At 41.5% G+C, this 25,751-nt stretch overlaps 1 protein-coding gene across 3 annotated transcripts in view; it reads left to right on the top strand.

The window, feature by feature from the left end:
• TLN2 (talin 2) overlaps window positions 1–25,751 on the top strand; it is a 146,381-nt gene that overhangs the window by 85,827 nt on the left and 34,803 nt on the right. For all 3 annotated transcript variants that reach the window (XM_077185701.1, XM_077185700.1, XM_054642214.2), the window contains 19 exons: window positions 280–446; window positions 1,502–1,630; window positions 3,311–3,424; window positions 3,726–3,839; window positions 5,145–5,279; window positions 6,189–6,317; window positions 6,924–7,026; window positions 8,703–8,911; window positions 9,702–9,821; window positions 10,678–10,875; window positions 12,929–13,068; window positions 15,848–15,941; window positions 17,462–17,551; window positions 18,687–18,809; window positions 20,064–20,207; window positions 21,606–21,767; window positions 22,836–22,976; window positions 24,067–24,248; window positions 24,665–24,797. In XM_077185701.1, the coding sequence (XP_077041816.1) occupies window positions 280–446; window positions 1,502–1,630; window positions 3,311–3,424; window positions 3,726–3,839; window positions 5,145–5,279; window positions 6,189–6,317; window positions 6,924–7,026; window positions 8,703–8,911; window positions 9,702–9,821; window positions 10,678–10,875; window positions 12,929–13,068; window positions 15,848–15,941; window positions 17,462–17,551; window positions 18,687–18,809; window positions 20,064–20,207; window positions 21,606–21,767; window positions 22,836–22,976; window positions 24,067–24,248; window positions 24,665–24,797 (2,627 nt within the window). The remainder of the gene's footprint in view (window positions 1–279; window positions 447–1,501; window positions 1,631–3,310; window positions 3,425–3,725; window positions 3,840–5,144; window positions 5,280–6,188; window positions 6,318–6,923; window positions 7,027–8,702; window positions 8,912–9,701; window positions 9,822–10,677; window positions 10,876–12,928; window positions 13,069–15,847; window positions 15,942–17,461; window positions 17,552–18,686; window positions 18,810–20,063; window positions 20,208–21,605; window positions 21,768–22,835; window positions 22,977–24,066; window positions 24,249–24,664; window positions 24,798–25,751) is intronic.

The raw sequence follows: 25,751 nt of genomic DNA, 5'->3' as shown, positions 1-25,751 counted from the left end.
TTTTGTCTTACTATCTAGACTGCAAATACTACACTTTTTTCTTCATCTGCACTGTAGTGATTTCTGTCATTTATATTGGGGTCCAAGATTTGGTTATGAAACTCTCTAATTCTATGTGTATAAACATCAGTATCATTTTCAAGTGAAACAATACTTCAGCAAATGGAAGTGCAGTTTTTACCTTGTGAAACAATGCTGAGGTCTGAAAGCAAGGCTGCAGTGCAGAGAGGAGAGGTGAGGATGGGCTGTGTGTTCCCCATCGCTGTGCTCCCTGCGCAGGTGAGATGGTGCGGCAGGCCCGCGTGCTGGCTCAGGCCACCTCGGATCTCGTCAATGCCATGAGGTCTGATGCAGAGGCTGAGATTGACATGGAGAACTCCAAGAAGCTTCTGGCTGCTGCAAAGCTCCTGGCAGACTCCACAGCCCGCATGGTGGAAGCTGCAAAGGTACCAGGGCAATGAACTGTCAGCTTACAATTGTTATGCTGTACACAGCAAAGAGAGGGGGTGTGGGGTTTATAAATAGCATCTGGCTGTTTGTCTGCTTTCTCTTATCCTGTAAAAGTTCAGCACTTAATGACTTACTACATTCCAAAAACCTATTTATTAGCTACCTGGATTGTTTTGGTTTTAAAGATCATCTTGCACTGCTTTTGCTTTCCTGTGTGCACAGGTTCATGGCTCAAGCCATGCAGGGCAGTTCCCACCAGCCCTGAGCCCTGCTGTGGTGCAGGGTCTGTACCAGTGCAGATGGAACAACAGAACCACAGCAATCTCTTACTGCAGTCATTACACAGCAACTCCCCTCTGTTAAAGAAACAGTTTCCTTCACCTGGGGAATCTTGCCTGGGTTGTTCCCTTCCACATCCTTCCCTCCTTGTTTTCACAAGAGACACAAATATCACAACTTTTCTTCCCTTTCTGTTGCAGTCTGCTAGGGAGGAACTGAATTTTGAATTCCTTTGAATTCTTTCCCAGATCCTGCACTGAAATGATTTTTACAGCAGCAGGGCCAGCCATTCTTGCTGGGACTCCAGAAGGCCTGTGTGCCTGGCTGCCTATCCTTGGCTTTCCACTATTTTCTTACTTCAAGTGGAGATGATCTACTGTGTTAAACTTAAAGTTTTGGACTGCAGTTACTGAAAGACATATTGAATTGGGAATATTAAAAACTGGGGTTTTTTCAAAAACCTATATTCATACAAGTACATTATTTCAGATCAAAGGAGAAGCAGTTAAAAAAGGCTTTTTTCCCAAGCACCTGAAGTGGTATATGAAGCAAATGTTCAGTTTTCTTCCTCTAAGTACCAGACACAGTAACAGCCTTCCACTAGAAACAAACTTTCTGAAGTTTTGTAATACTTCAGTGTTCTTCTAATTTCCTTATGATAGTTTAAGGAAAATGAATGCTGATGTAGCTGACTTAAGTCGTGATGCTCATCCTCATTTTCTCCAGTCACTTTTACTCAGACTTACAGTTTTTGCTTGGACATTTTGTGCAGGGAGCTGCAGCCAATCCTGAAAATGAAGATCAGCAGCAGCGTCTGAGAGAAGCAGCAGAGGGACTGCGGGTTGCTACAAATGCTGCAGCCCAGAATGCCATCAAGAAGAAAATTGTCAACAGATTGGAGGTTGGAAACCATGTAGTGCAAGTGCTAAGCAGAGAATGACAGTGCTGTAAGCTCAGTTCCAGTGTACAAGCTTAGAATTAGACATGGCAGTGTATCATAACATAGTCCTCAGAAAATTGAGTAACTTGGATCACAGATGTGGTAAAGTGGTGTAAGATTTGACTCAGAAGGCATTTGGTGGGGGCTTAGTCCTAAAATTAAACAGCTGAGCTGGAGTGGCTTCACTGCTGTGTAATTTATCTCTCTGGGTGCCATTTACACACTGGACCTCTTGGTGCCTTTACTAGGATATAGAACTCCAGATGATTTCTGTACCAAGTGAGTTGGATCACAGCATGTCCAATTCAACTGGGGAATTACTCAGAGTCAGGAAGCCAAAATGAAAGTAAAAAGATAGATCCTATCTAGTGGCCCAGCCAAGGAGAAAAGTATTGTTGATAAAGAACAATATGGGTTAAGTCACTCTTAAAACTCTCCTAAAGACTTCAATGGGGACAACTCTCCCCAGGTTTAAGTTGTCTCCAGTCACCAGCCAAAAACCCTCTTGTTGGCAATAAGGGGCTGAACAACCCCTGAGGATGGGACCTGAAACTTCACAGTAAAAATAAAATTAGGCTGAATAATCTGAATAAAATCAGGGCAGGACCAGACTTCCAGCACTCATGGTCTTGTTTCTCTGGAGGATTCTCCCAGGGACAGACATGCTGGATGTACAACAATTTAGTAAGGATAAAATACCATGGAAATTTGTTTTGTGGGCAAAGTTTGATCTTCACATTCTCAACTAAAATGAAGAAAAGACAGATCGAAAAAAGAAACTTTTCCTAGTTCCTAGTTTGCAACTGTGATTTTTGCATTAGTCTGATTCAAATGCAGTAAGGTGACCATACATTAAGTTCCTGTAAAAATCAGGAGTACTTTAGGAAATAAAGGCTGAAATTTTCTAATTGCATTGAAGAAAGTTTTATAAAAGAATATTTTTTATGTTTTGCTGTTATAACATATACTGCCTTACAAAGGAGTAAAATGTGTCATAAACTTCGTGCTTGCTTCTATTTAGTGGGCCAGTTAGTGTTGTACAACATGTTGAAGTACCTTGGATCAGTGGTTGAATTTTTATTTTTGTAATAGGGAGATGTTGATCATAACATCTGAAGGTGATCTTTTAGACTCAGAAATAGCAGTATTTTGTAGCAGTATTTTGTACCTCAGTGTCATTGTAGGATCTGTGCTTTTGCCATAGAGCAGTCTCAGCAGAAATTGGCTCCCTGGAGTCCTGGGCCAGGGCTGTCAGTGTAGCAGTGTGCAGCACTGTGGGTGCTGTGCTGTTTGCTCTGGCCTTCATAGGAACTCTTTGTTTAGACCATTTCTGTTGTTTGTAGTTCACTTATCTTCCTCCTGTTGAAACCTAAGCTGTGAAAGAGTAAGGGCACAGAATGCTTCTAAGTCTGCCTTTTTCTTTATTGGCAAATCAAAGATGGGTAACAGTATTCCAGTCATCTTCACCTTGAGAGAAGAGCAATGGTGGTCAGTTGTGGTTTCCTTAAGGCAAATCAAATTAAGGGATAAAATGTATTAATTTGTCAATGTTGTTACTGTCAGAGTTACCTGTAGTAATGTGTGTTCCATCCTCTGAACTACTCACTTTTAGCACTGATTGAACTTTCTTTTTCTCCAAAGATTGCAGCTAAACAAGCTGCAGCTGCTGCTACTCAGACCATTGCAGCTTCTCAGAATGCAGCTGTTTCCAATAAGAACACAGCAGCCCACCAGCAACTTGTGCAGAGCTGCAAGGTAAACACAGCCCAGCCCATGCCAAATAACTCTTGAGCAATGCTTTTTGGGAACTGATGAGGATCAGCAAGCAATAATGAAACCAATAATGATTTCTTATGTAGAACATCTCTAAAAATGTTCTATTGTATACTAGTTTGGTTCCATGCATCCTAAATTAATTCTGTGACAGCACAGAAGTGATTTACTCAGGAATACTGCAGTTGTCTTTAAGGGGAGTGGGAAGGCTGCTTGTTTTATTTTTAGAGGATTTTGAGATTTTATTTTTTTACTGAAAATCTTTTCCCTTTGTCCATTTTAGACTGTTGCAGACCACATTCCTCAGCTGGTGCAGGGTGTAAGAGGAAGTCAAGCTCAGGCAGAAGACCTCAGTGCTCAGCTTGCTTTAATCAATTCCAGCCAGAATTTCCTTCAGGTGAAGTGAACCAATCATTGCAGTAGATGTAAAAAGCTTTTTTTTTAGTGCTGTATGTTTTCATTTGTGATAAATAACAGTAAACTGTTAAGAGCCATGTAAAGAAGTTCACTACTATGAGCCATAGATGGGCAGAATTTCATTCCTCAGGTTAGGTGGCCAAAATCCATTGTAGCTATGGAGAGTGAGAACTGCTGACACTGAGGTTAAAAGTAACAAGAAAAAAGTATGGTTTTGGAGAAGAAAGAGTCATTGCTGTACACTTGTCTTCTGGGTTAGAGTTTAAAGTACAAAACTGAGAGAATTTAGCATTTTTCTAAGTAGAGGTCTGAGTCTGAATATGTGGCAGGCTGTGGTGACCTTTTTAAGCAAGGTAGACTTAGTGTTGCAGCAATAGGTTTCAGAGTTCCTCAGAAATGAAAGAATACTTGCATGGTTTTTTAGATATTAGCCTGCATAATAGACCTAGGTTGATGGTTTGGGAAAAACACAAAATTTGACTGTGTGCTTTTTCTATAACATCTTAAAATAGAAAGATAGACTCTTGAGTATTGATAACAAAACTATTGGCTTATTGTTAACCTTACAGGAAACAACACCAGAAACCAATTCTGTGTGCAATGGCATGGTCATTACTTGGCATCAGTTAGTGTTACCTTAAAGTGATGGCTGTTAGCAGATTTTATGGTCCTGTGTAGGCAGAGGGATCACAAACCGTCTTCTGACTCTGTTTAAGTATTTGCTTTATGATTCCCTCTGGAGTCATTTACATGATTGATCCATCTCCCCTGTGGCTGTATGTGTGTACAGTGGTGATGATGAGAATCAGCAAAGGTTTTTAGTTGTATCAGCAGTAATCCCTGTGTAGAGGCATTGCTTGAATTACAATTTTAATTTCATAGAATTTTGGCAGAGGTTAATACTTAGAAACTTAGAGAGAAATTTGCCATCTCTGCCACCTTGAGCTGATTGTACCACATGAATGCTGAGTGGAAAATTTTCACATTTCATTATTTTGAAGTAGTCTACATGAGTATTCAAAGGCCTCAGGCAGATACTGGAACCAATGGAGTAGTCATTGTCCCAGTAAAGCACAAATGAGTCCTGCTACAGAGGGCTTGGAAATGTGACAGAATTCTGACAGGGTGTTCCAGCTTAAGGAGCAGGAATGTGCTAGGCATTAAAGAAAAATCTAGAAACCTCATCAGTGTGTGAATGAAGGAAGCAGTTTTATTGAATCCTAAACTTTCTTTGAAGAAAATGAGCTGTTAAAACTAATTGTGTTCACTGTTGTTCTTTGACCAGCCTGGAAGTAAAATGGTGGCATCTGCTAAAGCTGCTGTCCCCACAGTGACTGATCAAGCAGCAGCAATGCAGCTCAGTCAGTGTGCAAAGAATCTTGCTACCAGCTTAGCTGAGCTTAGAACTGCCTCCCAGAAGGTGGGTAAATCCTGCTTTTCATCAGCTCAAACAAGAGCCCTTCTTGTCCCCCCGAGGCAGTGCTCACCTCTCACTGCTGTACTTTGTGCACACTTTGCTCAGACTCCCAGGTGGCCTCTGTGTCATGAGAGAAAGGGGAGGGAGAAGTGGCAAGAAAGCTGAACAAGCTTGTGCTGCCCTTTCCATAGCAGCCAAATGGGAGCAGGGTATGCAGAGCAGCACTCTGAGCAGACTCTGAGCTGCTGTTCCATTCAAGGGAGAGCAGGGAAAAGGGAACACATCTCGTGCCACACCAAACCAGTGAGAGCCCAGCCACAGCTCTGCTGTAATTGTGAACTGGAATCATCATCTCTAAAACTCAGGGAAGCAGATGCTCTGTGTTTTACACACAGATTTCTAAACTATGTGGGATTAAAAAATGCAAGTGGAAAGTCTGATCTTTTGTGTGTGTGTGTGTGTGTGTACACTGAGGCCAGGATTGTAGCACCAGGGTGGCCACACCTGAGCTAATGCCACAATTTCCATCTCATACTGCTGAGTGTGGGCTGCCACATCAGGGAGTCACTGGCATTTTGGTCATGATGCTCAGTGAGGCCACTGGCCAAGGGGAGATCCAGAGTGCCACAGTCACTTTCTCAGTCCCTGGGCTGCCTGCTGTGAAGGGACATGCACACAAGGCAAGTGCACCTCATTCTCCTGGTGCCTCTTAGCAGGGTCTTGTTCTCTTCACAGACTGAAAATATTGTTCAGGAGTTTGGAATCCATGACGTATAACCCTGAGAGGGCTCGCAATGGCCTCTAAAGTAGGAAGAGAAATTATATGGGAGGGGAGATGAGATCTGAAGAATTTACTGTTTCTGAAAGTTGCATACAGCTGCTAACAGTGGTGCTGATCTGGTTTCTGAACAGGCTCATGAAGCTTGTGGCCCAATGGAAATTGATTCTGCTTTGAATACAGTCCAGACACTCAAAAATGAACTGCAGGATGCGAAGATGGCAGCTGTGGATGGACAGTTAAAACCTCTCCCAGGAGAAACTGTAATTGAGGAAGGATGTTCTTCATTTAAAAACAAACAAAGTTAGCTGTTAAAAACTTAAATATTAGAGGCAAAAAAGTCATGAAGCTTTGGATAATGATCATGCTGATAGGATTTTGCACTGATTCTCTTAAAATTGCCTGTGTTACTACAACAGCAACAGTGTGTTCTGTAGTAGAGTTACTCATAGGACTGTAGGGGCTTCCTTCTCTATTGTACAAATTACAATTTGGTAACAATAATGTTTTGGTCTTGTCAAAAAGAATTTCTTTTCAATAGTGACAATGATGAGAACTCAGGACAGCCAGTTCTAGTAGGCTTAGAAAATGAAATGGCTTATTTGGGGTGGGGGGGAAAGCCCTTCCTTGGATGAAGGTATTTATTTCCATTGCTAATTCTAAAATAGTTTTATTGTTCACACTACCTAATATGTTAATTTATTTCATCCTGAACAGGGAAAACGTGTTAGTCAGATTTCAGAGAAATCGTGTGTGTGTTCAGTAGCTGAGGTTTTTTGTAGAATGAGGAATTTTTCAGTACTGGCTAAAACAAAGTGTATTCTTGTTGTGCTTAAACTAAGTAATTTGTCCTTTGCAATTTTTTACAGCTTGAGAAATGCACTCAGGACCTGGGAAGCACATCCAAAGCTGTGGGATCTTCCATGGCCCAGCTGTTAACTTGTGCTGCTCAGGGCAATGAGCACTACACAGGTACTGCTTTATCCATAATGGCTCTGCCAAACCTCTGCTGTCCATCACCTTGATGAAAGCTTTTCTTGTCACAGACTACTGAAATCAAGAAATTCCTTAATTTTTTATAGTGCTGATAGTGAATTGTGCTAAGTTATGAAGAATTGAATGTGACTCACACTTCATAAAAGAACAGTGATGCAATCTGCTCTGTCTTTAATCAGAATAGATTGGGACATCTGTTGTTTTTGTAAATAGGTGCCACTGAAATTGTGAAAGGCTGAAATAAAATGTATTGCATTTTAAAGGTCAGTGCCACTGGAGATGTTGCTGTGTCCTTGCAGAAGGTTTAAAGGGTGCCTTGGATATGTTTTGAAGCAGCAGGATATGAACATAGTGGGCACAGCTTGATGACATTCAGAGCTGCATCTCTTCCTGGTGTTACCAGTTCATGTACAATGCAGCTGCTCTGGCTGATTCATTGAGCACATTTGCATAGTTTGAGGTAAAGCCAATAGGAAACCTGGGCACACAGATTCTACAGTTTATTTTTGTGCCTGTACTTTTAGTTTAGAAACAAAAATGCCTTAATTAGAAAAATGCTCTACAGGAGGGACAAAAGCTTACTTGTAGATGTTAAAATGTTCTGTGTCCTTATTTCTGTTAGAAATGAAAGCTGTTGTTGCAAATGCTCCCATAAGATTTTTTTTGTCTAATATTACTGATAAAATGTGTTATGGAAATTACCACTTCATTGGTTATAATTGCATCTGGGCTCTAGAACTTACAGCTGCTTTCATTTGTAGCAGATGGAATTTCATCAAGATAGCTCATATTTCTGTCACATAGTTGTGCACAAGTAGGCACCAGGTATCAGGCAAGGAGTACAGATACTTGCAGCTGATAATGAATAGCTAAACCTAGTAGCTCTCATCATCAGATTGTAGGAAACCCTACAAAGCAATGAGTTCCTTTTCAATAATTTCAAATAGAAGGAGACTATTATTCACATAGTCCTACACTTTAGCACTGGAGTTGATAGATATCTACTATATTATATAGTATTACAGAGATAATTACAGAATTACAAAGGTAATATTACCATATTACCTTTGTGATTCTGTTAAAATTACATCTCTGTAATTTTAACAGAATTACAAAGGTAATTCTGTTAAATTACCTTTAACAGAAGGTAATTTTATTACATCCTTTCTGTGACTTCATTCAGTTATTTTTACATGTTTTTACTCACAGTGATGTTAGATTATATCAAGTTGTATCATTCCTAATAATCTCTTTTTTGATTGCTTGAAGTTAAACTGTTGTGCTGTGGCTCTGAACTCCTGTGCACCATTCTTGCAGACAATCACTTCCCCCATAGCTTGGAGTATGAGTTTTTCCTCATCTTCAGGTTTTACCTTTTCTTCTTTTTCAGTGCTTCACTAGGATGTAGTCACTGAGTGACTGTGCTCAGAATGTGGTTTTTGGGCTATAACATTTACTTTATGGCTTCACTACAGGCATTTCAATAAGTAAATTATACTGTGTATTTCAAATCTGTTCCTGTTTGAAGTTTCTTTTAAATTGCATTCTCAGTGTTATTTTGCAATAGGATCATTGCCTGCAAGATCATGTCACAAAACACAAAGTTTGTCTTTAAAGGTACTAATAAAATCCTTGGTGCACTGTGACCACAGGAGTTGCTGCCAGAGAAACTGCTCAGGCCTTGAAGACTTTGGCTCAGGCAGCACGAGGGGTTGCAGCATCTACCAGTGACCCTGTGGCAGCCCATGCCATGCTGGACTCTGCCAGGGATGTCATGGAAGGCTCTGCCATGCTGATCCAGGAGGCCAAGCAGGCCCTGGCTGCCCCAGGGGATGCAGACAGTCAGCAGAGATTAGCCCAGGTAAGCTGGGGCTTGAGCAGCTGCAAGAGCTGTCAAATATGCAGTGAATTTACTCCAAACCAGTGTTGAGTAAGGAGAGAGAATGACAGAAAATAAGGCTGATAGGTATTTCAACTTTCTGTTCCTTTCAACAGCTCTCAGACAACATAATGCCTAGGTTAAACAATGGAAATGGTATTAAGTATGGTATTTTAGTCATCTCTTAGAAAAACATACAAAGATGCAGCTCTGTGCTTTTACCCACAACATATGTGAGGAGACTGCTTGACTGCAAAAGTGAGACAGCCATTAAACTGGTAATTTTCAAATAAAAGATCTCTATCCATGTTACATTCAAAAAGGGAGTGCATGTTTTCTTCATGTGTGGCACCACTGTGTTTGAATTCTTTAGGAGTGACAGGTTCTTTTTTTAACTGATTTGAAAAGTTCTAGAATTGGTCTGCATTGTAAATCATTTCTTATGTAGATACTTTTGTTTTAATCAGATCTTTGTAAAAAGTGGCCTGCAATGATTTTCTGTGATTAGTATATAGATAGAGGAATCCCCTGAAGTTACCTGCAGTGCTGCAGGTGCCAGGAGCAGTTGTGGGGCTGCCCTGCCAGCACCATCCTATCCCATGGATGAGCCTGAATAGAGGCTGCAGGCCAGCAAACTGAGAAAGATGCAAGCCTCAAAAATGTTCCTGAAAGGCTCAGAATGTAGGAATTGCTGGCTATGGATAGAAGCTGTGCCTCCTATTAATGAGCACTTCAACCTCTCAGTGTGTCTGCATTCACCTGTGTGTTGTAGGTGGCAAAAGCAGTGTCTCACTCCTTGAATAACTGTGTGAATTGTCTACCTGGACAAAAGGATGTGGATGTGGCCTTAAAGAGCATTGGGGAATCCAGCAAGAAGCTCCTGGTTGATTCGGTAAGATGGCTTTTCATGTGCAAATAGATTTTAGAAAACAACAGCAGATCTGAGTTCCTCATGTGTCAAATCATTATTTGGAAATGAGCCCTAAGTATACTTCATGTAAGCTGTGTTTAAGTTTATGCACCTTTAGGCAGCTGCTATTTTGACTGAAATAACATTTTTCTAGTTTTATGGGCAAGGTGAAATGTGTCTGTGACTTGTGAAGGCAGTATTAAAATTGTCATAGATTGATATTAACTTTTTGGTTTTGAAAATGGCAACTATGACTTAACATTCTGTAGAAAATGAAAATTAGAAAATTATCGTTCATCTCCCATCTAGAAGTGATCCATTTACTTGGAGGAGCATTGTGATCTGTCAAAAAATGCTTGGTCATTTTGTGTCAAGAGTAGAATTGTTACTTTGTTTAACTGCATTCATGTCAACAAAGCCTTTTTGCATTGGTAATTTGCCAGAAAGTTTTACTGTTTGATCAATTTTTTTTTTTGCTTTTTTGCATTTATCACTGACCTTGCTATCCTATGAATGAAGGAGCAATTATATTTTGATATGTTTGTGCAATGCCTTTTGATAAAACCAGGGAGGTTTTTACCAAACTGGTTTACTAGAGAGAGTTTAGAGTAATTTTGAAGAGCTGCCAATATTTGTGTCCCTTGAAAAGCTTACAGACTTGTCTGTCCCTTGAAAGAAACAGCAGGACACAAGTTGCTGGACAGATTTCTGGTTGACAGCTGTCCCACAGCTCCAGCTCACTGCTCTGTTTGGGATTTGGGATTCTCAGCACGTGTTGAACTCTCCAAGAGAGGCTGGTGTGATGTGACAGTAAAATACTGAGCTTTGTCTCTTACAGCTACCTCCAAGTTCAAAGTCATTTCAAGAAGCTCAGAGTGAGCTGAACCAGGCAGCAGCAGACCTGAATCAATCAGCTGGAGAAGTTGTCCATGCTACACGGGGCCAAAGTGGGGAGCTGGCTGCAGCCTCTGGCAAATTCAGTGATGACTTTGATGAATTTCTTGATGCTGGGATTGAAATGGCTGGCCAAGCACAGGTAAGTCCTTGCTCATGCTGACTGGGGGATAATCTTGCCACAACCTCTGGCAGTGCAGCCCATTGTTCATGTAGCTCTACAGTGCAGCACAGCAGGCTGCTGTGTCAGGAGATGTTTGCTGTGAGGGACTCATCTGGAGCTGCTCTCTGCAAAGAAGAGAACTCAGCATTTGCATCTTCCACAGGGTGTTGGGATTTGTTTCTGTGTCCAGTCAGAAATACAACTTCATACATACATGCAACTGTGCAGTTTGAGCTGCAAAGGTACAAAGGTGTGCTGAGCCTCTGAGCTTGTGGAGAGGATTGCTTCTTTTGGGTTGGAACTACCATGGAGCATAATTTAGGTGAATGCTGTTCAAAATGTAGCACCTTCCTTTGCTACTTTTGAAATGCTTTAAGTAGATGGAGGAAATGATGCTTTGATATTGCCCCATGGTGCTGTGGACCTGCTAGAGAGTGGAGCAAGCACTTGAAGAGGGCTGCCTAAAATGCCATCCTTGGATATGACAGCAAGCACTTGGACTTGTGTTCAGTGATTTAAAATCTGGCAGAGTTCTACTCTGATGAGCTCTAACAATCAGGAATGTTGTCACACATTGCTGAGCTCATTCCTGGTAGTTGGAGATACCACCTTCAGTTTATCTTACTGGATAGAGTTGTGCTGAGCTACAGTAATTGGTCATTTGGCAATGTTTAAACATAACAAATGTCAGCATATAAAAAGGAATTGTGTATCAGAAGAGATGGCAGGACTTGCTGAAAAAAGAATCTGCAGATGCTTTTACCCTGCTTAGTAGGAGGACCCTGCAAACCCCAGAAATGATTGCCAGAAAATGGTCAGAAGGGCCTGAGTGTGCCAGTCCTCTGAAGTCATTTATGAAATGTCTCTAGAGCAGATACTTTGTGGATAGAACTGAGTAGAGACATCTGACAGTGCTTGGTGGTTATTCTCCATCAGGACTCCATCATTCAGGTTCCAGATGTGTGAAGTGAGTTAGGCTCCTTGTACAGCTGGCTCTGAACAAGAGTAGTGGTGAGGTACCTGACTGTCTCTTTAGCTGTGGACCACACTGACTTTTAGAATGTTTTGTTTGAGGCAATTCAGTGAAGGCAAAGGGAGAAGCAATGCTGCAATGGCTGCTTGAAATGAGAGTCCAGCTGCTGATGACCTTATGGCCCTTGTGAATTTGCTGATCCTGCTGACACAGGGTGGTTATTATTCTGAATTGTTAATGGCTGATCTTTCAAATGAGAAAGTTTTCTGTGTGTAGTTATTTGGCCTGAACAGAAGCAATACCAAGTGTTTTGGGTGAGTAGCAAAATGTAGGGGTAGGGAGGAAGTAGAATGTAGTAAATCTAGAGTAAAAGCTATTCTATCACCTGAATATTATATAGAACCCCTTTACCTAAAACTATGAACTGATGTTAAAAAAATGGGTTCACTTCTACTGATCATTGGCAGAAGAATCTAGTCACAGCTGTTCACTGTGAAGATGCAATACTTTTCTGTAACTGGATTTAAATACAGGTTTCCCTTTTCAAGTGATGGCTTAAAATAAGTAATAAAGCATCCAAGTCAGAATGTTGACCAAAGTAAGCTTATAGAAAGTTACTTTCTTGGGAAAGACAACTTCCTGGAGGATATTTTTGTGTGAGCAATCCCAGTTAGATGCTGGAGAAGCCTGTGGGCTGCACAAAGGGTGCCAGAGAGCCTACACTGACTGAATAATGTAAAGCAGTTGTGCCAGGCAGAGACACATAAGAGTCTTGTCAACAAAAGCATTGTTCAACAAGTAGGGAAGTTCCTCCATTGCTCACTTGTGAATACTACCACTGTTAGAAGCCAAGCTTTTTGTTGTAAGGGTCTTTTTCTGTTATGTAAGTGAAGCTAGAGGCACCTGTCTGGGTGAAGGGGGGTTTGAGCCATCCTTCTCTGAGCTCACCTATGTCAGTGGTTTCAGGTGGATAAACAAACAGGCTTTCCATGTGTGGTTTTAGCATGCTCTCTTGATTGCTAATTCTGTACTTGATGTTATGCTGCCGTGGCTTTCCAGACTAAAGAGGACCAGATTCAAGTCATAGGTAACCTCAAGAGCATCTCTATGGCTTCCAGCAAGCTGTTACTGGCTGCCAAGTCTCTGTCTGTTGATCCTGGAGCTCCTAATGCCAAGAACCTCTTAGCAGCAGCAGCAAGGTAAGGATGTGTTGCTTGCTTTGTTTTCCTGAGTTTTTTGCTTTTCTCTGTGGTATTTATATTGTGCTTAAATATTCTTCTGCTACTGACAGTTAAGTGAGTGGTTGGAACCTGTAGTTCTGTTTAAATGGAAGTAGGCCAGAGGAGAGTTAGAGTAGTTCCTCAACTGGGATAACTTGTTACCCTTGGTGGAAATAGGAGCAGCATTTGAAGACTTGGCCTGGTTTCTGAAAGGAACCAGTGTGTTTTACTTACTGGTTTCTCACCATCTGTGTTCTGCCAAGGCAATAACTAATATTAAGCTCCTCAATCCCTGAAAGAAAAGAAATGGAATAATATTCTTAGATAAAATGTGCTTAAAAATCGTAGCTACCTATCACTAACAGTGTGCATGTGTGTATGATCAGGAATGCTGGAAAGGTACCACATTTCTGCAGTGAAGCATACCCTTACTATAAGGATTATAAATCCACTCCCTGAGTAGTAAAGGGCTGCTTAAGAACTCACACTACTTTACCTTGTTGTATTTTGTTTAAAAATTACATCTGTCTTGTCTCCCTGGAAATAAAGAACATCTATGAAAATTATAGATAACCAAAGACAGGCTGCTTAAAATGAAGGAGTCACATGAGATTTTGTTACTGCTGCAGCATCAAAACTGCTCCAGATTTCTGCTTTAGGCTTGGAGCATTCCTGACTAGAGTGCAGAGGAATTTGACCCCAGTGAAATGCAGGTAGCTGTAAGTTCCTGCCAGGTTGGTATTCCCTCTGTGGAAGGTTGTAATAGAAAAAGGGAGGTGAGCCAGATCAAGCCTTGAGCTGTCCTGTGTGTGTGTGAGAGCTTACACAGACAGCACAGAGCTGTGGGAAGTTAACACTGCACCAGTTCTGTTCAAAAGTTCTTCTATTGTTTCCCTTAGATTCTGTGTCTGAATAGCTCCTGTTACTGTCCTCTCACTTCATCTGTGGCAGGGGTTTTAACAGGGGTTGTGTTTAAGGTGCTAAGCAGACACTGTACTCCCTTCTCTGACCTCTGTTCTGGCTTGTGACAAGCTTGCCAGGGCTTTCTTATCTTTCCCTGCTATGATACAATCAGAGTCAAATATTTGTACTTTCTCTCTTATGAAAATGAAAGAAGAGGTGCAGCTTCCTTATTATAAGATAGCTTTTCTTCTCATTTTTCTCTCATCATCTATGGTACTGTGATTAGTCTGGGGGTTTTGCTGGCTTTGTTTTGCTTTCTTCCCCATTTGCACCAGCTGTAAGAGACAGCAGCTTTTTCAGTAGTCTTGTCTTCCTTGTGGAGGGATTTTTCTTGACCACCTCTGACAGGGCAGCAGCACTGGCTGAGTTCCCTGCAGGGTGCAAGCCTTTGTGTGTTGTATTTGATGAAAACAGATGTGGCCTTTAGGGATCTTCCTCTTCCACTCTGGGATTGGTGTTTGAGGGGCCACCTTCCTGGTTCTACTGTGTCCAGATGGTTCTCAAAGTAATGTTTGTACACTGGATGGATTCCTGGGAGAGGTACCTGGTGTGTAGTAATGATATTTGTGAGACCATGTGGCCTCCTCTAGAAAGCTGATAATTCTCTCTCTTCAAATTGCTGATATTCTCTGAGTAATCAATATGAATTATGTCTCAGATTAAAATCAACAGCAGACAAGATATTTTTGTGTGAAGTTTCTCTGGGAGTGAACAGAACTTTCAATTTTTGTCATATATTCCTATGTCTGTATGCAATAATTATTTTCTGATGCATAGAAATCACTGATGTTCAGCAGGTGAACACCAGGTCCTCCACAAGGACACCAAGGCTGCTGAAAAGGGTAGGAGTCTCAGTTAAACAAGTATGTCTTTAGTTTCCATTCTTTTTGCCCTGGAATTTAACATAAACATGTTAAATGTAATAAGCACATCCTGTTTCCTTTTGTAACAGTAAGATACCAGCCAGCCAGGTAATCAGGTTTTTGATAAGTTATCAAGTGCCTGTTTTCTGAAAGCGAAAATAAAGCAATTGCCATTCAGTTTCCAAGGCCAGAGGAAAGCATATTCTCCATGCACTCCAATTTGACTGATTTTTCTCTTCTTCTAGGTGCCTCTTTCCTGGGTTGTTAGTCATGAGTCTGGAATGAATGTAGTTATACTGAATTTTGTCTATTATCAGAGCATTGATCAGAGAGACAGACAGTGACTGTTGTGTGTCAGGTTCAGCCTGTGTCAGAGCTGTGAACACCCACTGGAACAGAATCCCTTTGCAGAACTTGTTCTCTGGGGATATAAACTATGGGAGAACAGCAGTTATTAGTTATACAGAAAAAAGACTGATTCACTAAGACACTATAGAGATATAGCAGGATTTTGTGTGTTATAGTATGTGAGACAAGACTGCTAGAGAAAGGTAAATAACATTTACTTTACATTCACCATTGTTTTCCATACCAGACACTTGTTCCTGGATCCTTTAGGGCTTCTGGGGTGGAAGGTGAGAAATTGTTCAGTCAATGTCAGACCTGGAGAAGTGCTGAAATGCCTTTTAGCAGCTACACTGTGTCACTGTGTCACTGTAGTAGGTTGGCCTTGGTCTCTGCCAGGTGGTTGCTCTGTCCTTGGTCACCAGTGCTTTCCCAAGGGTGCCACCAGTTTGGCTGCTGGGCTCAGCTGTGTAGGGGATGATCCACTTGTGTTATATCTTTATGCAGTATACATTTAATGACAACAGTTTTACTCAGAGGAAGAGTTCCATTTTTAAATGCACCTTTTTTCCTCCTTCTCTCCCCAGAGCTGTGACTGAGAGTATAAACCAGCTCATCACACTGTGCACCCAACAAGCTCCTGGGCAGAAGGAATGTGATAATGCACTCAGAGAACTGGAGGTATTATTATATTTCAAAAGTTCTTCTGTTGTTTCCCTTATATTCTGTGTCTGAATAGCTCCTGTTACTGTCCCCTCATTTCATCTGTAGCAGGGGTTTTAACTGTGTACAAGGTGAGCATGGAGCCATGTAAACATCTGGTAGGTTTGGCCAGAATGAAATTTGCTGCCCTGTCCCCATCTCCTCTGTCCTGCCCTCCAAAGATACACTTTAGTCCCTATTATTCATACTTGCTGTAACCTAAGGAAGAATCATGACAAGATGGACATTTCTGCTACCTCTAGTGCACTGGAGGGAGCTGCAATATCTTGGTTTTTCCTCTTGCAAGAAGTTGTTGCTGATATCCCACTTCAGGATGATGTTTGCAATCTTCCACCTTGACCTTTCTTAGTGTAGACTTTTAGTGCCTTGTTTCTGCCTTCCCTGTCAAACTGATACAATGTGTGTGTCAGTCCAGGCTCTTGCAAGGTAAGTTCTTGATCCTGAGTGAAAGGTTTGGCTGGCTAAAGAATGGTCTGAAGGCCTCCACTGATCACAGACAGGCCACTGGCAGTAGTAGGAAATAATCTTTTCATTTAAACTAGATATTTGTTGTTTACTGTCAAGGTCAAAACATCAAGGGGTGACTGGCCTGTGTGGAGAGCATAAAATACCATTAAACTTTTTATTTCCAGCCCTTAGGTATCACAAGGATACAAAAGTCATTCCAGGATATTTTGATTTTTCTTAATATGCAAGTCCATATTGATTTCACTTTGATCAGAAGGATTAAAAGTCTTTTCTGCATGATATTTGGCAGTAAAATAGTGTTCCTTAAGACTTGAAAAAAGGTGTGCTACAGATATTTTAATGTATAAAAGAATTCGCCTCCTGCATTTTGCAGCTTTTTACAAGTTTCATTATCTAACTGCATTCATTCTTCTCAATGAATATGTGACTGATTGTCACATTGTTATATTCAGGACTCAGAATTACCTCAAAAAAAGAAATTAAACCCAACTATATGTAGTTTCCTGACAGAAAATTTTCCTGTCTTGAGGGAATCTGACACGGTAAGAGGCAGGCAGGTGGTGGATGTGTACTCAGTTCAGTACCCTTTGTGTTTCCAGACAGTGCTCAACAAATGGCAGCTGGTTTTTTCTTATCACTTCTTTAAATCTGGTTATGAAATTTAAAATAGTACTGAAAACATGTGTTACACTGTTGACACCTGACAGAAAACCAGACTGCCTCATGTCAAGCTGAGCACCTCTGACCATATATCACTCATCACAAACATGAGGTAACCTGAATTTCCAAGAGATTGGTGGTGCACAAACATGGAGTTCCCAGAGCTCAGTTCCTGTTGGGTGCAGTTTCCTGCCTGGCACAGCCTTGGGGAGTGTGTGTAGCTTTGGCTGCTTGCTGGAGACAAACATGTCAGCTTACACTGGGCTAGGCAGAGTGGGCATGATGGTCTGTGGTGTTCTCAGCTCAGTGCTTCAGTCTCTGTCCATAATCAGCTGCTTTCATCATTTCAGACAGTGAAGGGAATGCTGGATAACCCAAATGAGCCTGTGAGCGATCTCTCGTACTTTGATTGTATTGAGGGCGTCATGGAAAACTCCAAGGTAATTTCTTTTTCCCACCTCTGTGTCAGTTATAAAATGTGTTTGGATTTTCAAAAGTCTCCACATGCATATTGAATGTCAGAGGTGCAGTCAGTGTTCATAGCTAAAGTGTCTGCTACACTCCTTGATCAAGTCTGCCTGAGGCTGGTCTCTTACAGGTAGTTTCAGGTTTCCTCACTTAAAAGGTGTATTGCCTCAGTAAGAAATTTTAATGAAGTGACTGGTACACAGTGCTCTGAAAGCTTCTCCTCTCTCCCTTCCTCTCCCTGACATGCACTAGACAGCATGTTGTACTTTGGGTGCTGTATTTTGACTGCAGCAATGTTAGGACAGCCCAAAGCATGAATGGGAGGGCTTGACAATGAAATCCCATTGTATTGTTCTGTACAGAACAGCTCTGCCAAATGTCTGAGCAGTCCAGACACCCCACCACATCAGAAAACCTCTGGGAAACCTCTTCACTTACTTTTAATCAAACTCTGCTGTACATCTTCCTTTGAAGCTGGCTTTTGTGTCATTATTTGATTTGTTGGAATGGTCTCATATTCCTTCTTCTGTAAAAGAAAAAGAAATTACCTAATGGATGTGTGTGTCATCTTGCATCTAATGCTCTACTGCAGTCAGTGCTCATTATGAATTTTAAATCCAAGTGAGCTGAATTCAGTGGGACATAATATGGGAATTCATGTGCATTCTGACCCTAAGATGGTTCCAGAAGTCCAGGTGCAGTTTCATTCCCACTGAGCTTCACTGAATTTGGATACAAAGATGATCCTGTAGGTCTCAACAGCATCTGCAGGACTGCCATGCAGGCTGCATGAAATGCACCTGTGCCAGGTCAGCTGTTTTGACTCATGGATGACAGCAAAATGCATGAGGGGTAATTCTGTACCCTCTCAGTCATTTGAGCTGCAGCAGTTCCCTGTTCCCTGTCAGTCCAGTGCTGGTGTGCATGCCTGATCCCTCACACCACACAGAGCAATGTGCCCAGCTCAGTCAAGTCTAAACATTCTGGAAGCCAAGTCCAGGGGGCCAACATTTTTGTGGGCCAAAATTGGTTTCAGGCCAGCAATTGCTTGCCTCTAAGTGGAAGGGATGCATATTTGGAAGATAACTTTGTTTTTTAATTTCCGAGGTTCTTGGAGAATCAATGGCAGGCATTTCCCAGAATGCAAAAACTGGGGATCTTCTGGTCTTTGGAGAATGTGTTGGAGTTGCATCCAAGGCTCTTTGTGGCCTCACAGAGGCAGCAGCTCAGGTAAGAGACTGAAGGCTGTAAAGCAATTAAGTTTTTATGTTTTAGCAAGCTCATGTTCTGGGTCTGTAATCTGAAATTCACTTCCCTGTGGTCAAGCAAGTGATGAGTTTGTCTTACACAGTGTGTTCTGTGTAGATCACAGAAATTGCACAAACTGCAGGAGGAGCAGGCTGCAATAACTTGAGTATTTTCTAAGGAAGGGAAATGCCATCTAGAAGGAAGCTTTGCTGAGGATAAAGCAAAGCTGCAGCATATGGAATTCATGTTTGCAGCTCAAGTTCAGAACTATTATATCATAGAGAAATGCACAAAAAAGCTACAGTTAAAAGTAATGAATCAAGTTCTAGTTTGTAGAAGTTCTTAAGGAGCACTACAAATTTCAGACATTGGAACTAAGAAGAAACCTGTTTCAGCTGTTCAGATACTTCTAGAATAACCAAAATTCTAAATTAGAGTCTGATTTCTTTGGTTTCACTGATCTGATAACAAAATAGTGAACTATAAAGAGCTGATACAGTCACCTTGGTGAAGGATTTGGCTGTGGGGATCGTGCTCTGTATCTGAAAACCTCTTTTTAATTTCCCCAAATGTGTAAGTATGTGTATGTGTAAGTATTTAGTATGGACTAAATCTCTTCCACATCTAACTCTGAGTTGCCTTACTGGCATATTAAGGTGACAGATAATTGTACCTGTAATAGATATGAGGATTCTTCCTGTGTGACTGTGACAGTTAAGTTGTGGTTGTTGAGAGGCATGAAACTTATAACTGAGAGAGGAGGTAAGGTTGGCCATCAGCCACTGTGGGCTGCAGTGAGACCAGCAGCTGCAGGCCTGATGGGATCTGCACTCAGCAGAAGTGCCATTGCTGGATTGCTTTTCTGGTCTTGACAAAAACCTCCTCTGCCTCCAACTGTGGCTAATACAGTAAATAATTTGCCAGTACCTGTAATCCTTAAAGCTCTATTGGCTGTGCAAGTGACAAGCAATGTTTTCAGGAATAGCAGTTGTCTAAACAGTGGACTATTAGTTTTGTTTCAACTAATTAAATTTCTCAAGTGTAAGGGTATATGTTCTTGGTATCAGTGGATTCTGGTGATGTATTGCTAAAAACAAATGGTAATTGTATTTCACAGTACAATTTCTGAATAATCTCTGACCATGGCGTGCTATGACATATGACCAGCTTACCAGAGATCCTAGACACAATGAAGATGATTTATTAGGATTGTTTTCTTCTTTTCCCCATTTGTAGGCTGCTTACCTGGTTGGTATCTCAGATCCAAACAGCCAGGCTGGGCAGCAGGGCCTCGTTGACCCCATCCAGTTTGCCCGTGCCAACCAAGCGATCCAGATGGCTTGTCAGAACCTGGTGGATCCAGCCAGCAGCCCATCCCAGGTGAGGCAGAGGGGCCAGCCCTGTTGGGACACAAGATTTGCTTTCTTCCTGTCCATTCCAAGGAGTTTTGCTTGGACTCTGTTGCCTGGCTTTGGATGCTGGCGTTGCAGAGCTGCAGTGTGGTTACAGATAATTGTACCTGTAATAGATATGAGGAGTCTTCCTGTGTGACTGTGACAGTTAAGTTGTGGTTGTTGAGAGGCATGAAACTTAAAACTGAGAGAGGAGGTCCCACAGTAACCTCATTGTGCCTGTTCTGTGCTGGTTTTTACAGATCCTAAACATTGTGCCTGTTCTGTGCTGGTTTTTACAGGACCTAAACATTGTGCCTGTTCTGTGCTGGTTTTTACAGATCCTAAACATTGTGCCTGTTCTGTGCTGGTTTTTACAGATCCTAAACATTGTGCCTGTTCTGTGCTGGTTTTTCCAGGACCTAAACATTGTGCCTGTTCTGTCTGGTTTTTACAGATCCTAAACATTGTGCCTGTTCTATGCTGGTTTTTACAGATCCTAAACATTGTGCCTGTTCTGGGCTGGTTTTCCAAGTCCTAAACATTGTGCCTGTTCTGTGCTGGTTTTTACAGGACCTAAACATTGTGCCTGTTCTGTGCTGGTTTTTACAGATCCTAAACATTGTGCCTGTTCTGTGCTGGTTTTTACAGATCCTAAACATTGTGCCTGTTCTGGGCTGGTTTTTCCAGGACCTAAACATTGTGCCTGTTCTGTCTGGTTTTTACAGATCCTAAACATTGTGCCTGTTCTATGCTGGTTTTTACAGATCCTAAACATTGTGCCTGTTCTGGGCTGGTTTTCCAAGTCCTAAACATTGTGCCTGTTCTGTGCTGGTTTTTCCAGATCCTAAACATTGTGCCTGTTCTGGGCTGGTTTTTACAGATCCTAAACATTGTGCCTGTTCTGTGCTGGTTTTTCCAGGTCCTAAACATTGTGCCTGTTCTGTCTGGTTTTTCCAGATCCTAAACATTGTGCCTGTTCTGGGCTGGTTTTTACAGATCCTAAACATTGTGCCTGTTCTGTGCTGGTTTTTACAGATCCTAAACATTGTGCCTGTTCTGTCTGGTTTTTCCAGATCCTAAACATTGTGCCTGTTCTGTGCTGGTTTTTACAGATCCTAAACATTGTGCCTGTTCTGGGCTGGTTTTTCCAAGTCCTAAACATTGTGCCTGTTCTGGGCTGGTTTTTACAGATCCTAAACATTGTGCCTGTTCTGTGCTGGTTTTTACAGATCCTAAACATTGTGCCTGTTCTGGGCTGGTTTTTCCAAGTCCTAAACATTGTGCCTGTTCTGTCTGGTTTTTACAGATCCTAAACATTGTACCTGTTCTGTGCTGGTTTTTACAGGTCCTAAACATTGTGCCTGTTCTGTGCTGGTTTTTCCAGGTCCTATCAGCTGCCACCATCGTGGCCAAACACACGTCTGCTCTGTGCAACGCCTGTCGCATTGCTTCATCAAAAACAGCAAATCCTGTTGCCAAGAGACACTTTGTGCAATCTGCCAAGGAAGTTGCAAACAGCACTGCTAACCTGGTTAAAACTATCAAGGTACAAATGCTGCTCAGTTGTGCTTTCTTCTTCCTTTGTGATTTAGAGGGTTTTCTTGTTTGGTTTTTCCCCCCTGTTGAGACAAAATCAGAACAGTTATAAATATCTTTTTATATTCTTGGGCATGCATGCTTTAAAAAAATCACTAATTAAACTTTTGAAGATCTGAATTGGAAAACATGTTCAATGGCATAACTGCTGAATTCAAGTTGAAAACAATTGGGCAGTTTTAATATTAGGAGAGGCAGCTGGCCCATCCAGTATGATGGGATTGATGTATTTAATGGGCTTGCATAAGAATAATCTGCAAGCAACTGAATGTGAAGGTTTTTTATGGTGTTAAGTTCCCCAGTATGTGGAGGTTTTTGGAGCTGTTTCTGACAGCTTTAACTTAACAGTAGAGGGGAAAAAAGGAAATAAATAATAGTGGGTACCAAGCCATTTATGTTGCTAGTAGTCTTTTGTTAATAGTAACCTTTTATTTTCCAGATTCCTTCCAGAAGTTTGGTAGGGAGTAGGTTTTTCTCATGCAAGCAGAAGTAATACTTGTGAAGCTGTGGAGGATTCACAATTCTGAACCCTTCTGGAAGCCATTAACTGATCTAATCTGATTTCATTAGCTGAAATGTTTATTCTGATTGTGAGAGAGATCAGTTGACTTGGGTGAAAATGAGAGCAATATATTACTGGTTTGCTCAAAACAGAAATAACTAAGAATTTTCAAAATCAGTCCATAGAAAACAAGCACCTTCACAAACCACAAAAAGGTGGGAGTTAGCCCCTTCCACCCTTTGGAGTGTGAGGTCCTGGGACACTTGAGAGACTTGAGAGATTCATCAGAGTGCAGTGACAGAAAACCTGCAGCAGTTTAAAGTTTAGGGTCAGGAACCAGCTGAGGAAGGAAACACTCCTGAAAGATCACATTCTTTGCATCAATCTGGTTTATGAAGGAGCTTTCAAATATCCTCAACATGCAGTGGTTTAAAACTAGGAAGACTTAAGCCACCTCCCTTCCATTTTGCTAAAGAGACCTGTTCAGACAGAGCTCAGTCCTGATTTCATTTCCAGGCACTGGATGGAGATTTCTCGGAGGAGAACCGCAACAAGTGCAGAACTGCCACTGCACCTTTAATAGAGGCTGTGGAAAATTTGACAGCATTTGCTTCAAACCCAGAATTTGTCAGCATCCCAGCACAGATCAGCACTGAGGTAAGGCAGGATACTGCATTTCCATCCTCCAAAAGCTGAAAATGTTGAATTAATCACATGTTGGGAGAGAGTGAGTGTAAAGACCCCAAAGTATTTCCTTGGGTTTCTGGGTGTTCTCAGGGCATTCTCCTGTCTTGTGTTTAACCTCTAACCTTGGCTTTCCTACCAGTAGGATGCACAGTTTGGCTACAGTAAGTGCTGCAAGTCTGCTGTTAGCAAAGCCATACAGCACAGGGGATTTGCATGTTTTAATAGCTGGATCCTTCCATGCCATATAATTGTAAATATCCCTTTTGTTTTCCCTCAAGAGCAGTTTTAACAAATGGAATCTAGTTAGTTCTGACAAGAATCAAAGGGAAGTTGCTGGGTTTTTTCCTTTTTGCCCTCAAGTTCTTCATCCTCAAACTGTGTAACTACAGCAGAGTAGAATGTGAAGAGACTAATAAAGGATTCACTGGGTTTGGGGTTTTTCACAGGGAAAAGATAAAAAAGCAAACCCCTCAAGCTCTGTAAAAGCTTTAGAGTAGAGGTCATGTATTGTTACTGGCCCTCCAAGGGCTGCTTCCTGCTTTTGTCAGGCTCTGATCCAGAGGCAATATCAGATGATGCAGCAGCTGTTGCAGTCTTACAGCTGTGGGGCTGTAACTGAAATCTGAATGTGTCCTCCAGGTCTGTGGTACCTGGCTTTATCAGATTATAAAATAAAATGGATACACAGATGATAACCCAGTCAAGAGCCATCAGTCATCACTTGGAGTTAGTCTGACTGGGGAAAGGGCACATCTGTTGATGACAAGAATTTTTGTGACAAAGTGTATTTTCAGTGATATTTCTGTAGTCTGCAACTAGACAAGTCATTGTTTCTCAGCTGGAAAATGCATTTCTTAATTATGTTTCAGAGAAAGCTGTTGGACTGATTATTTTTGTTCTATTTCTGTGTTGACTATCTGTGAATATAATAGTACAATGGAGGGGATTATAATTCCATTTTAATGCTGTTAATTCAATAGACTTTTAGGAGCAGAAAGTGTGGATGAACTCGAACAATAATTCAGATGTTCTTTCTGTTCTTATACCATCCTTACCACAGGGATCACAAGCACAGGAGCCAATTCTGGTTTCTGCTAGGACAATGTTGGAGAGCTCATCTTTATTGATCAAAACTGCCCGTTCTCTGGCTATCAATCCCAAAGACCCTCCTACATGGTCTGTACTAGCAGGGCATTCCCATACAGTCTCAGATTCTATCAAGAGTCTTATTACCTCTATCAGGTATGTCTTTTATAGCAATTGAGCAACTGTTCAGAAAGAAAAATGCCATATGGCCATTAGCACTGTGTTGTTTTTCTCTGATGGAAATTACTCTGTGATGCACAATATCTCCCCCGTTACACTGGGTGTTTAATCATAATTGATGACTGCAGCACCCTGCAGCACAGGGCTGTTCTGTGTTTGTGTTCTGTTCTCCTTCTCTGGTTCCACCCCCACTTCACTCTAAGGTAAATGTAATAAAGAATGCTGAGGAAAATGAGCACTAGCTGATATTACCTCCATGTAGATCGTGTGGCAACATGTGGGAAATAGGTTTTTTGGGGGTTTTTTTGTCTCGTTTTTTTAAGAGGTCCTGTGTGCATTCAGGAAAGACCCTGCTCCTTGCCACCATGCTCAGCTGAGTGTTTGTCTTGCAGGGACAAGGCCCCAGGGCAGCGTGAATGTGATTTCTCCATCGATGGCATCAACAGGTGCATCAGGGACATTGAGCAGGCCTCGCTCGCGGCTGTGAGCCAGAGCCTGGCCACCAGGGACGACATCTCTGTGGAGGTGAGGCAGAGAGCAGCCACAATCACAGCAGTGCTGGACACCCTGCTGCTCAGCCACAGCACAGTCCACTGCCAGTGAGGGGGGAAATGTCCTCACCGGGGTCTTTCTAGGCAAAGTCATACCCAGACAAAAGTGTATCACTTCTTCAAAGATCCCAAAATCCCCAGGGAGTAGTAGGGGTGAAAGTAGTTATTTTTTACTGCCACCCACGTATTACTCTTACTTCCTATGCTGATATGACAGACTGATAGAGTTTTTGTGGTGCCTTGCCATGTGGAAGCCAGGATTAGGTTCTGAAGATTCTTAATAAATTTGTTTTGGAAGCTGGTCTATTACTAGAAGTCCAGTGACATAAATGTCAATGTTCTTTATTCTTAATGCCTAGTTTGTCCTTTGATAAGTGAAATTTGAAGTTGATATTGATATGTTCACTTTAAGAAAGCTTCCTTCTCTGCCCTCTTCAGTGTGTCAACTCACAGTGAGATCTCATCTTGGTATTTATGTCTTTTCACACTGTTGTTTCTTGAAATGACATCTTTATTGGAGTGGTTCCTTCGGGCTGTAACACTGCGTACTAGAAACATGTCAGACCAAATGAAGCTGTGCAAAAGAAGTCATTGCAGGAAATATGTTATCATTCATTTTAATTGAAATGCAGTTACTGTGTTCACCATGTTGAACTGAAGTAAATGTTACCAAAAATGGCAGTTATAAAGCAGTAAAGGAATGTAACAAAGGGCAAAAATAATTTTTTTTTTCTGTTCCCTATCATGAGAGTGACCTTAATCCTGATGGCTGCCAAGACATCAAGTGCCTCTGAATTAAAAGCCAGTATTTATGTCTTGACCAGGCCATTAATATGCTTTTAATGTGTTTATTCCTGTCCTGCAGATTGTAATCAGGAGGTCACTCCTCATCTCTGTCCTTCAGAGATGTGACATTTTTCCTTTGCCA

This window comes from Agelaius phoeniceus, chromosome 13 (genome assembly GCF_051311805.1).
Source record: "Agelaius phoeniceus isolate bAgePho1 chromosome 13, bAgePho1.hap1, whole genome shotgun sequence".
NCBI classification, from domain to species: domain Eukaryota; kingdom Metazoa; phylum Chordata; class Aves; order Passeriformes; family Icteridae; genus Agelaius; species Agelaius phoeniceus.
This window is presented reverse-complemented; position numbering and strand designations above follow the sequence as displayed.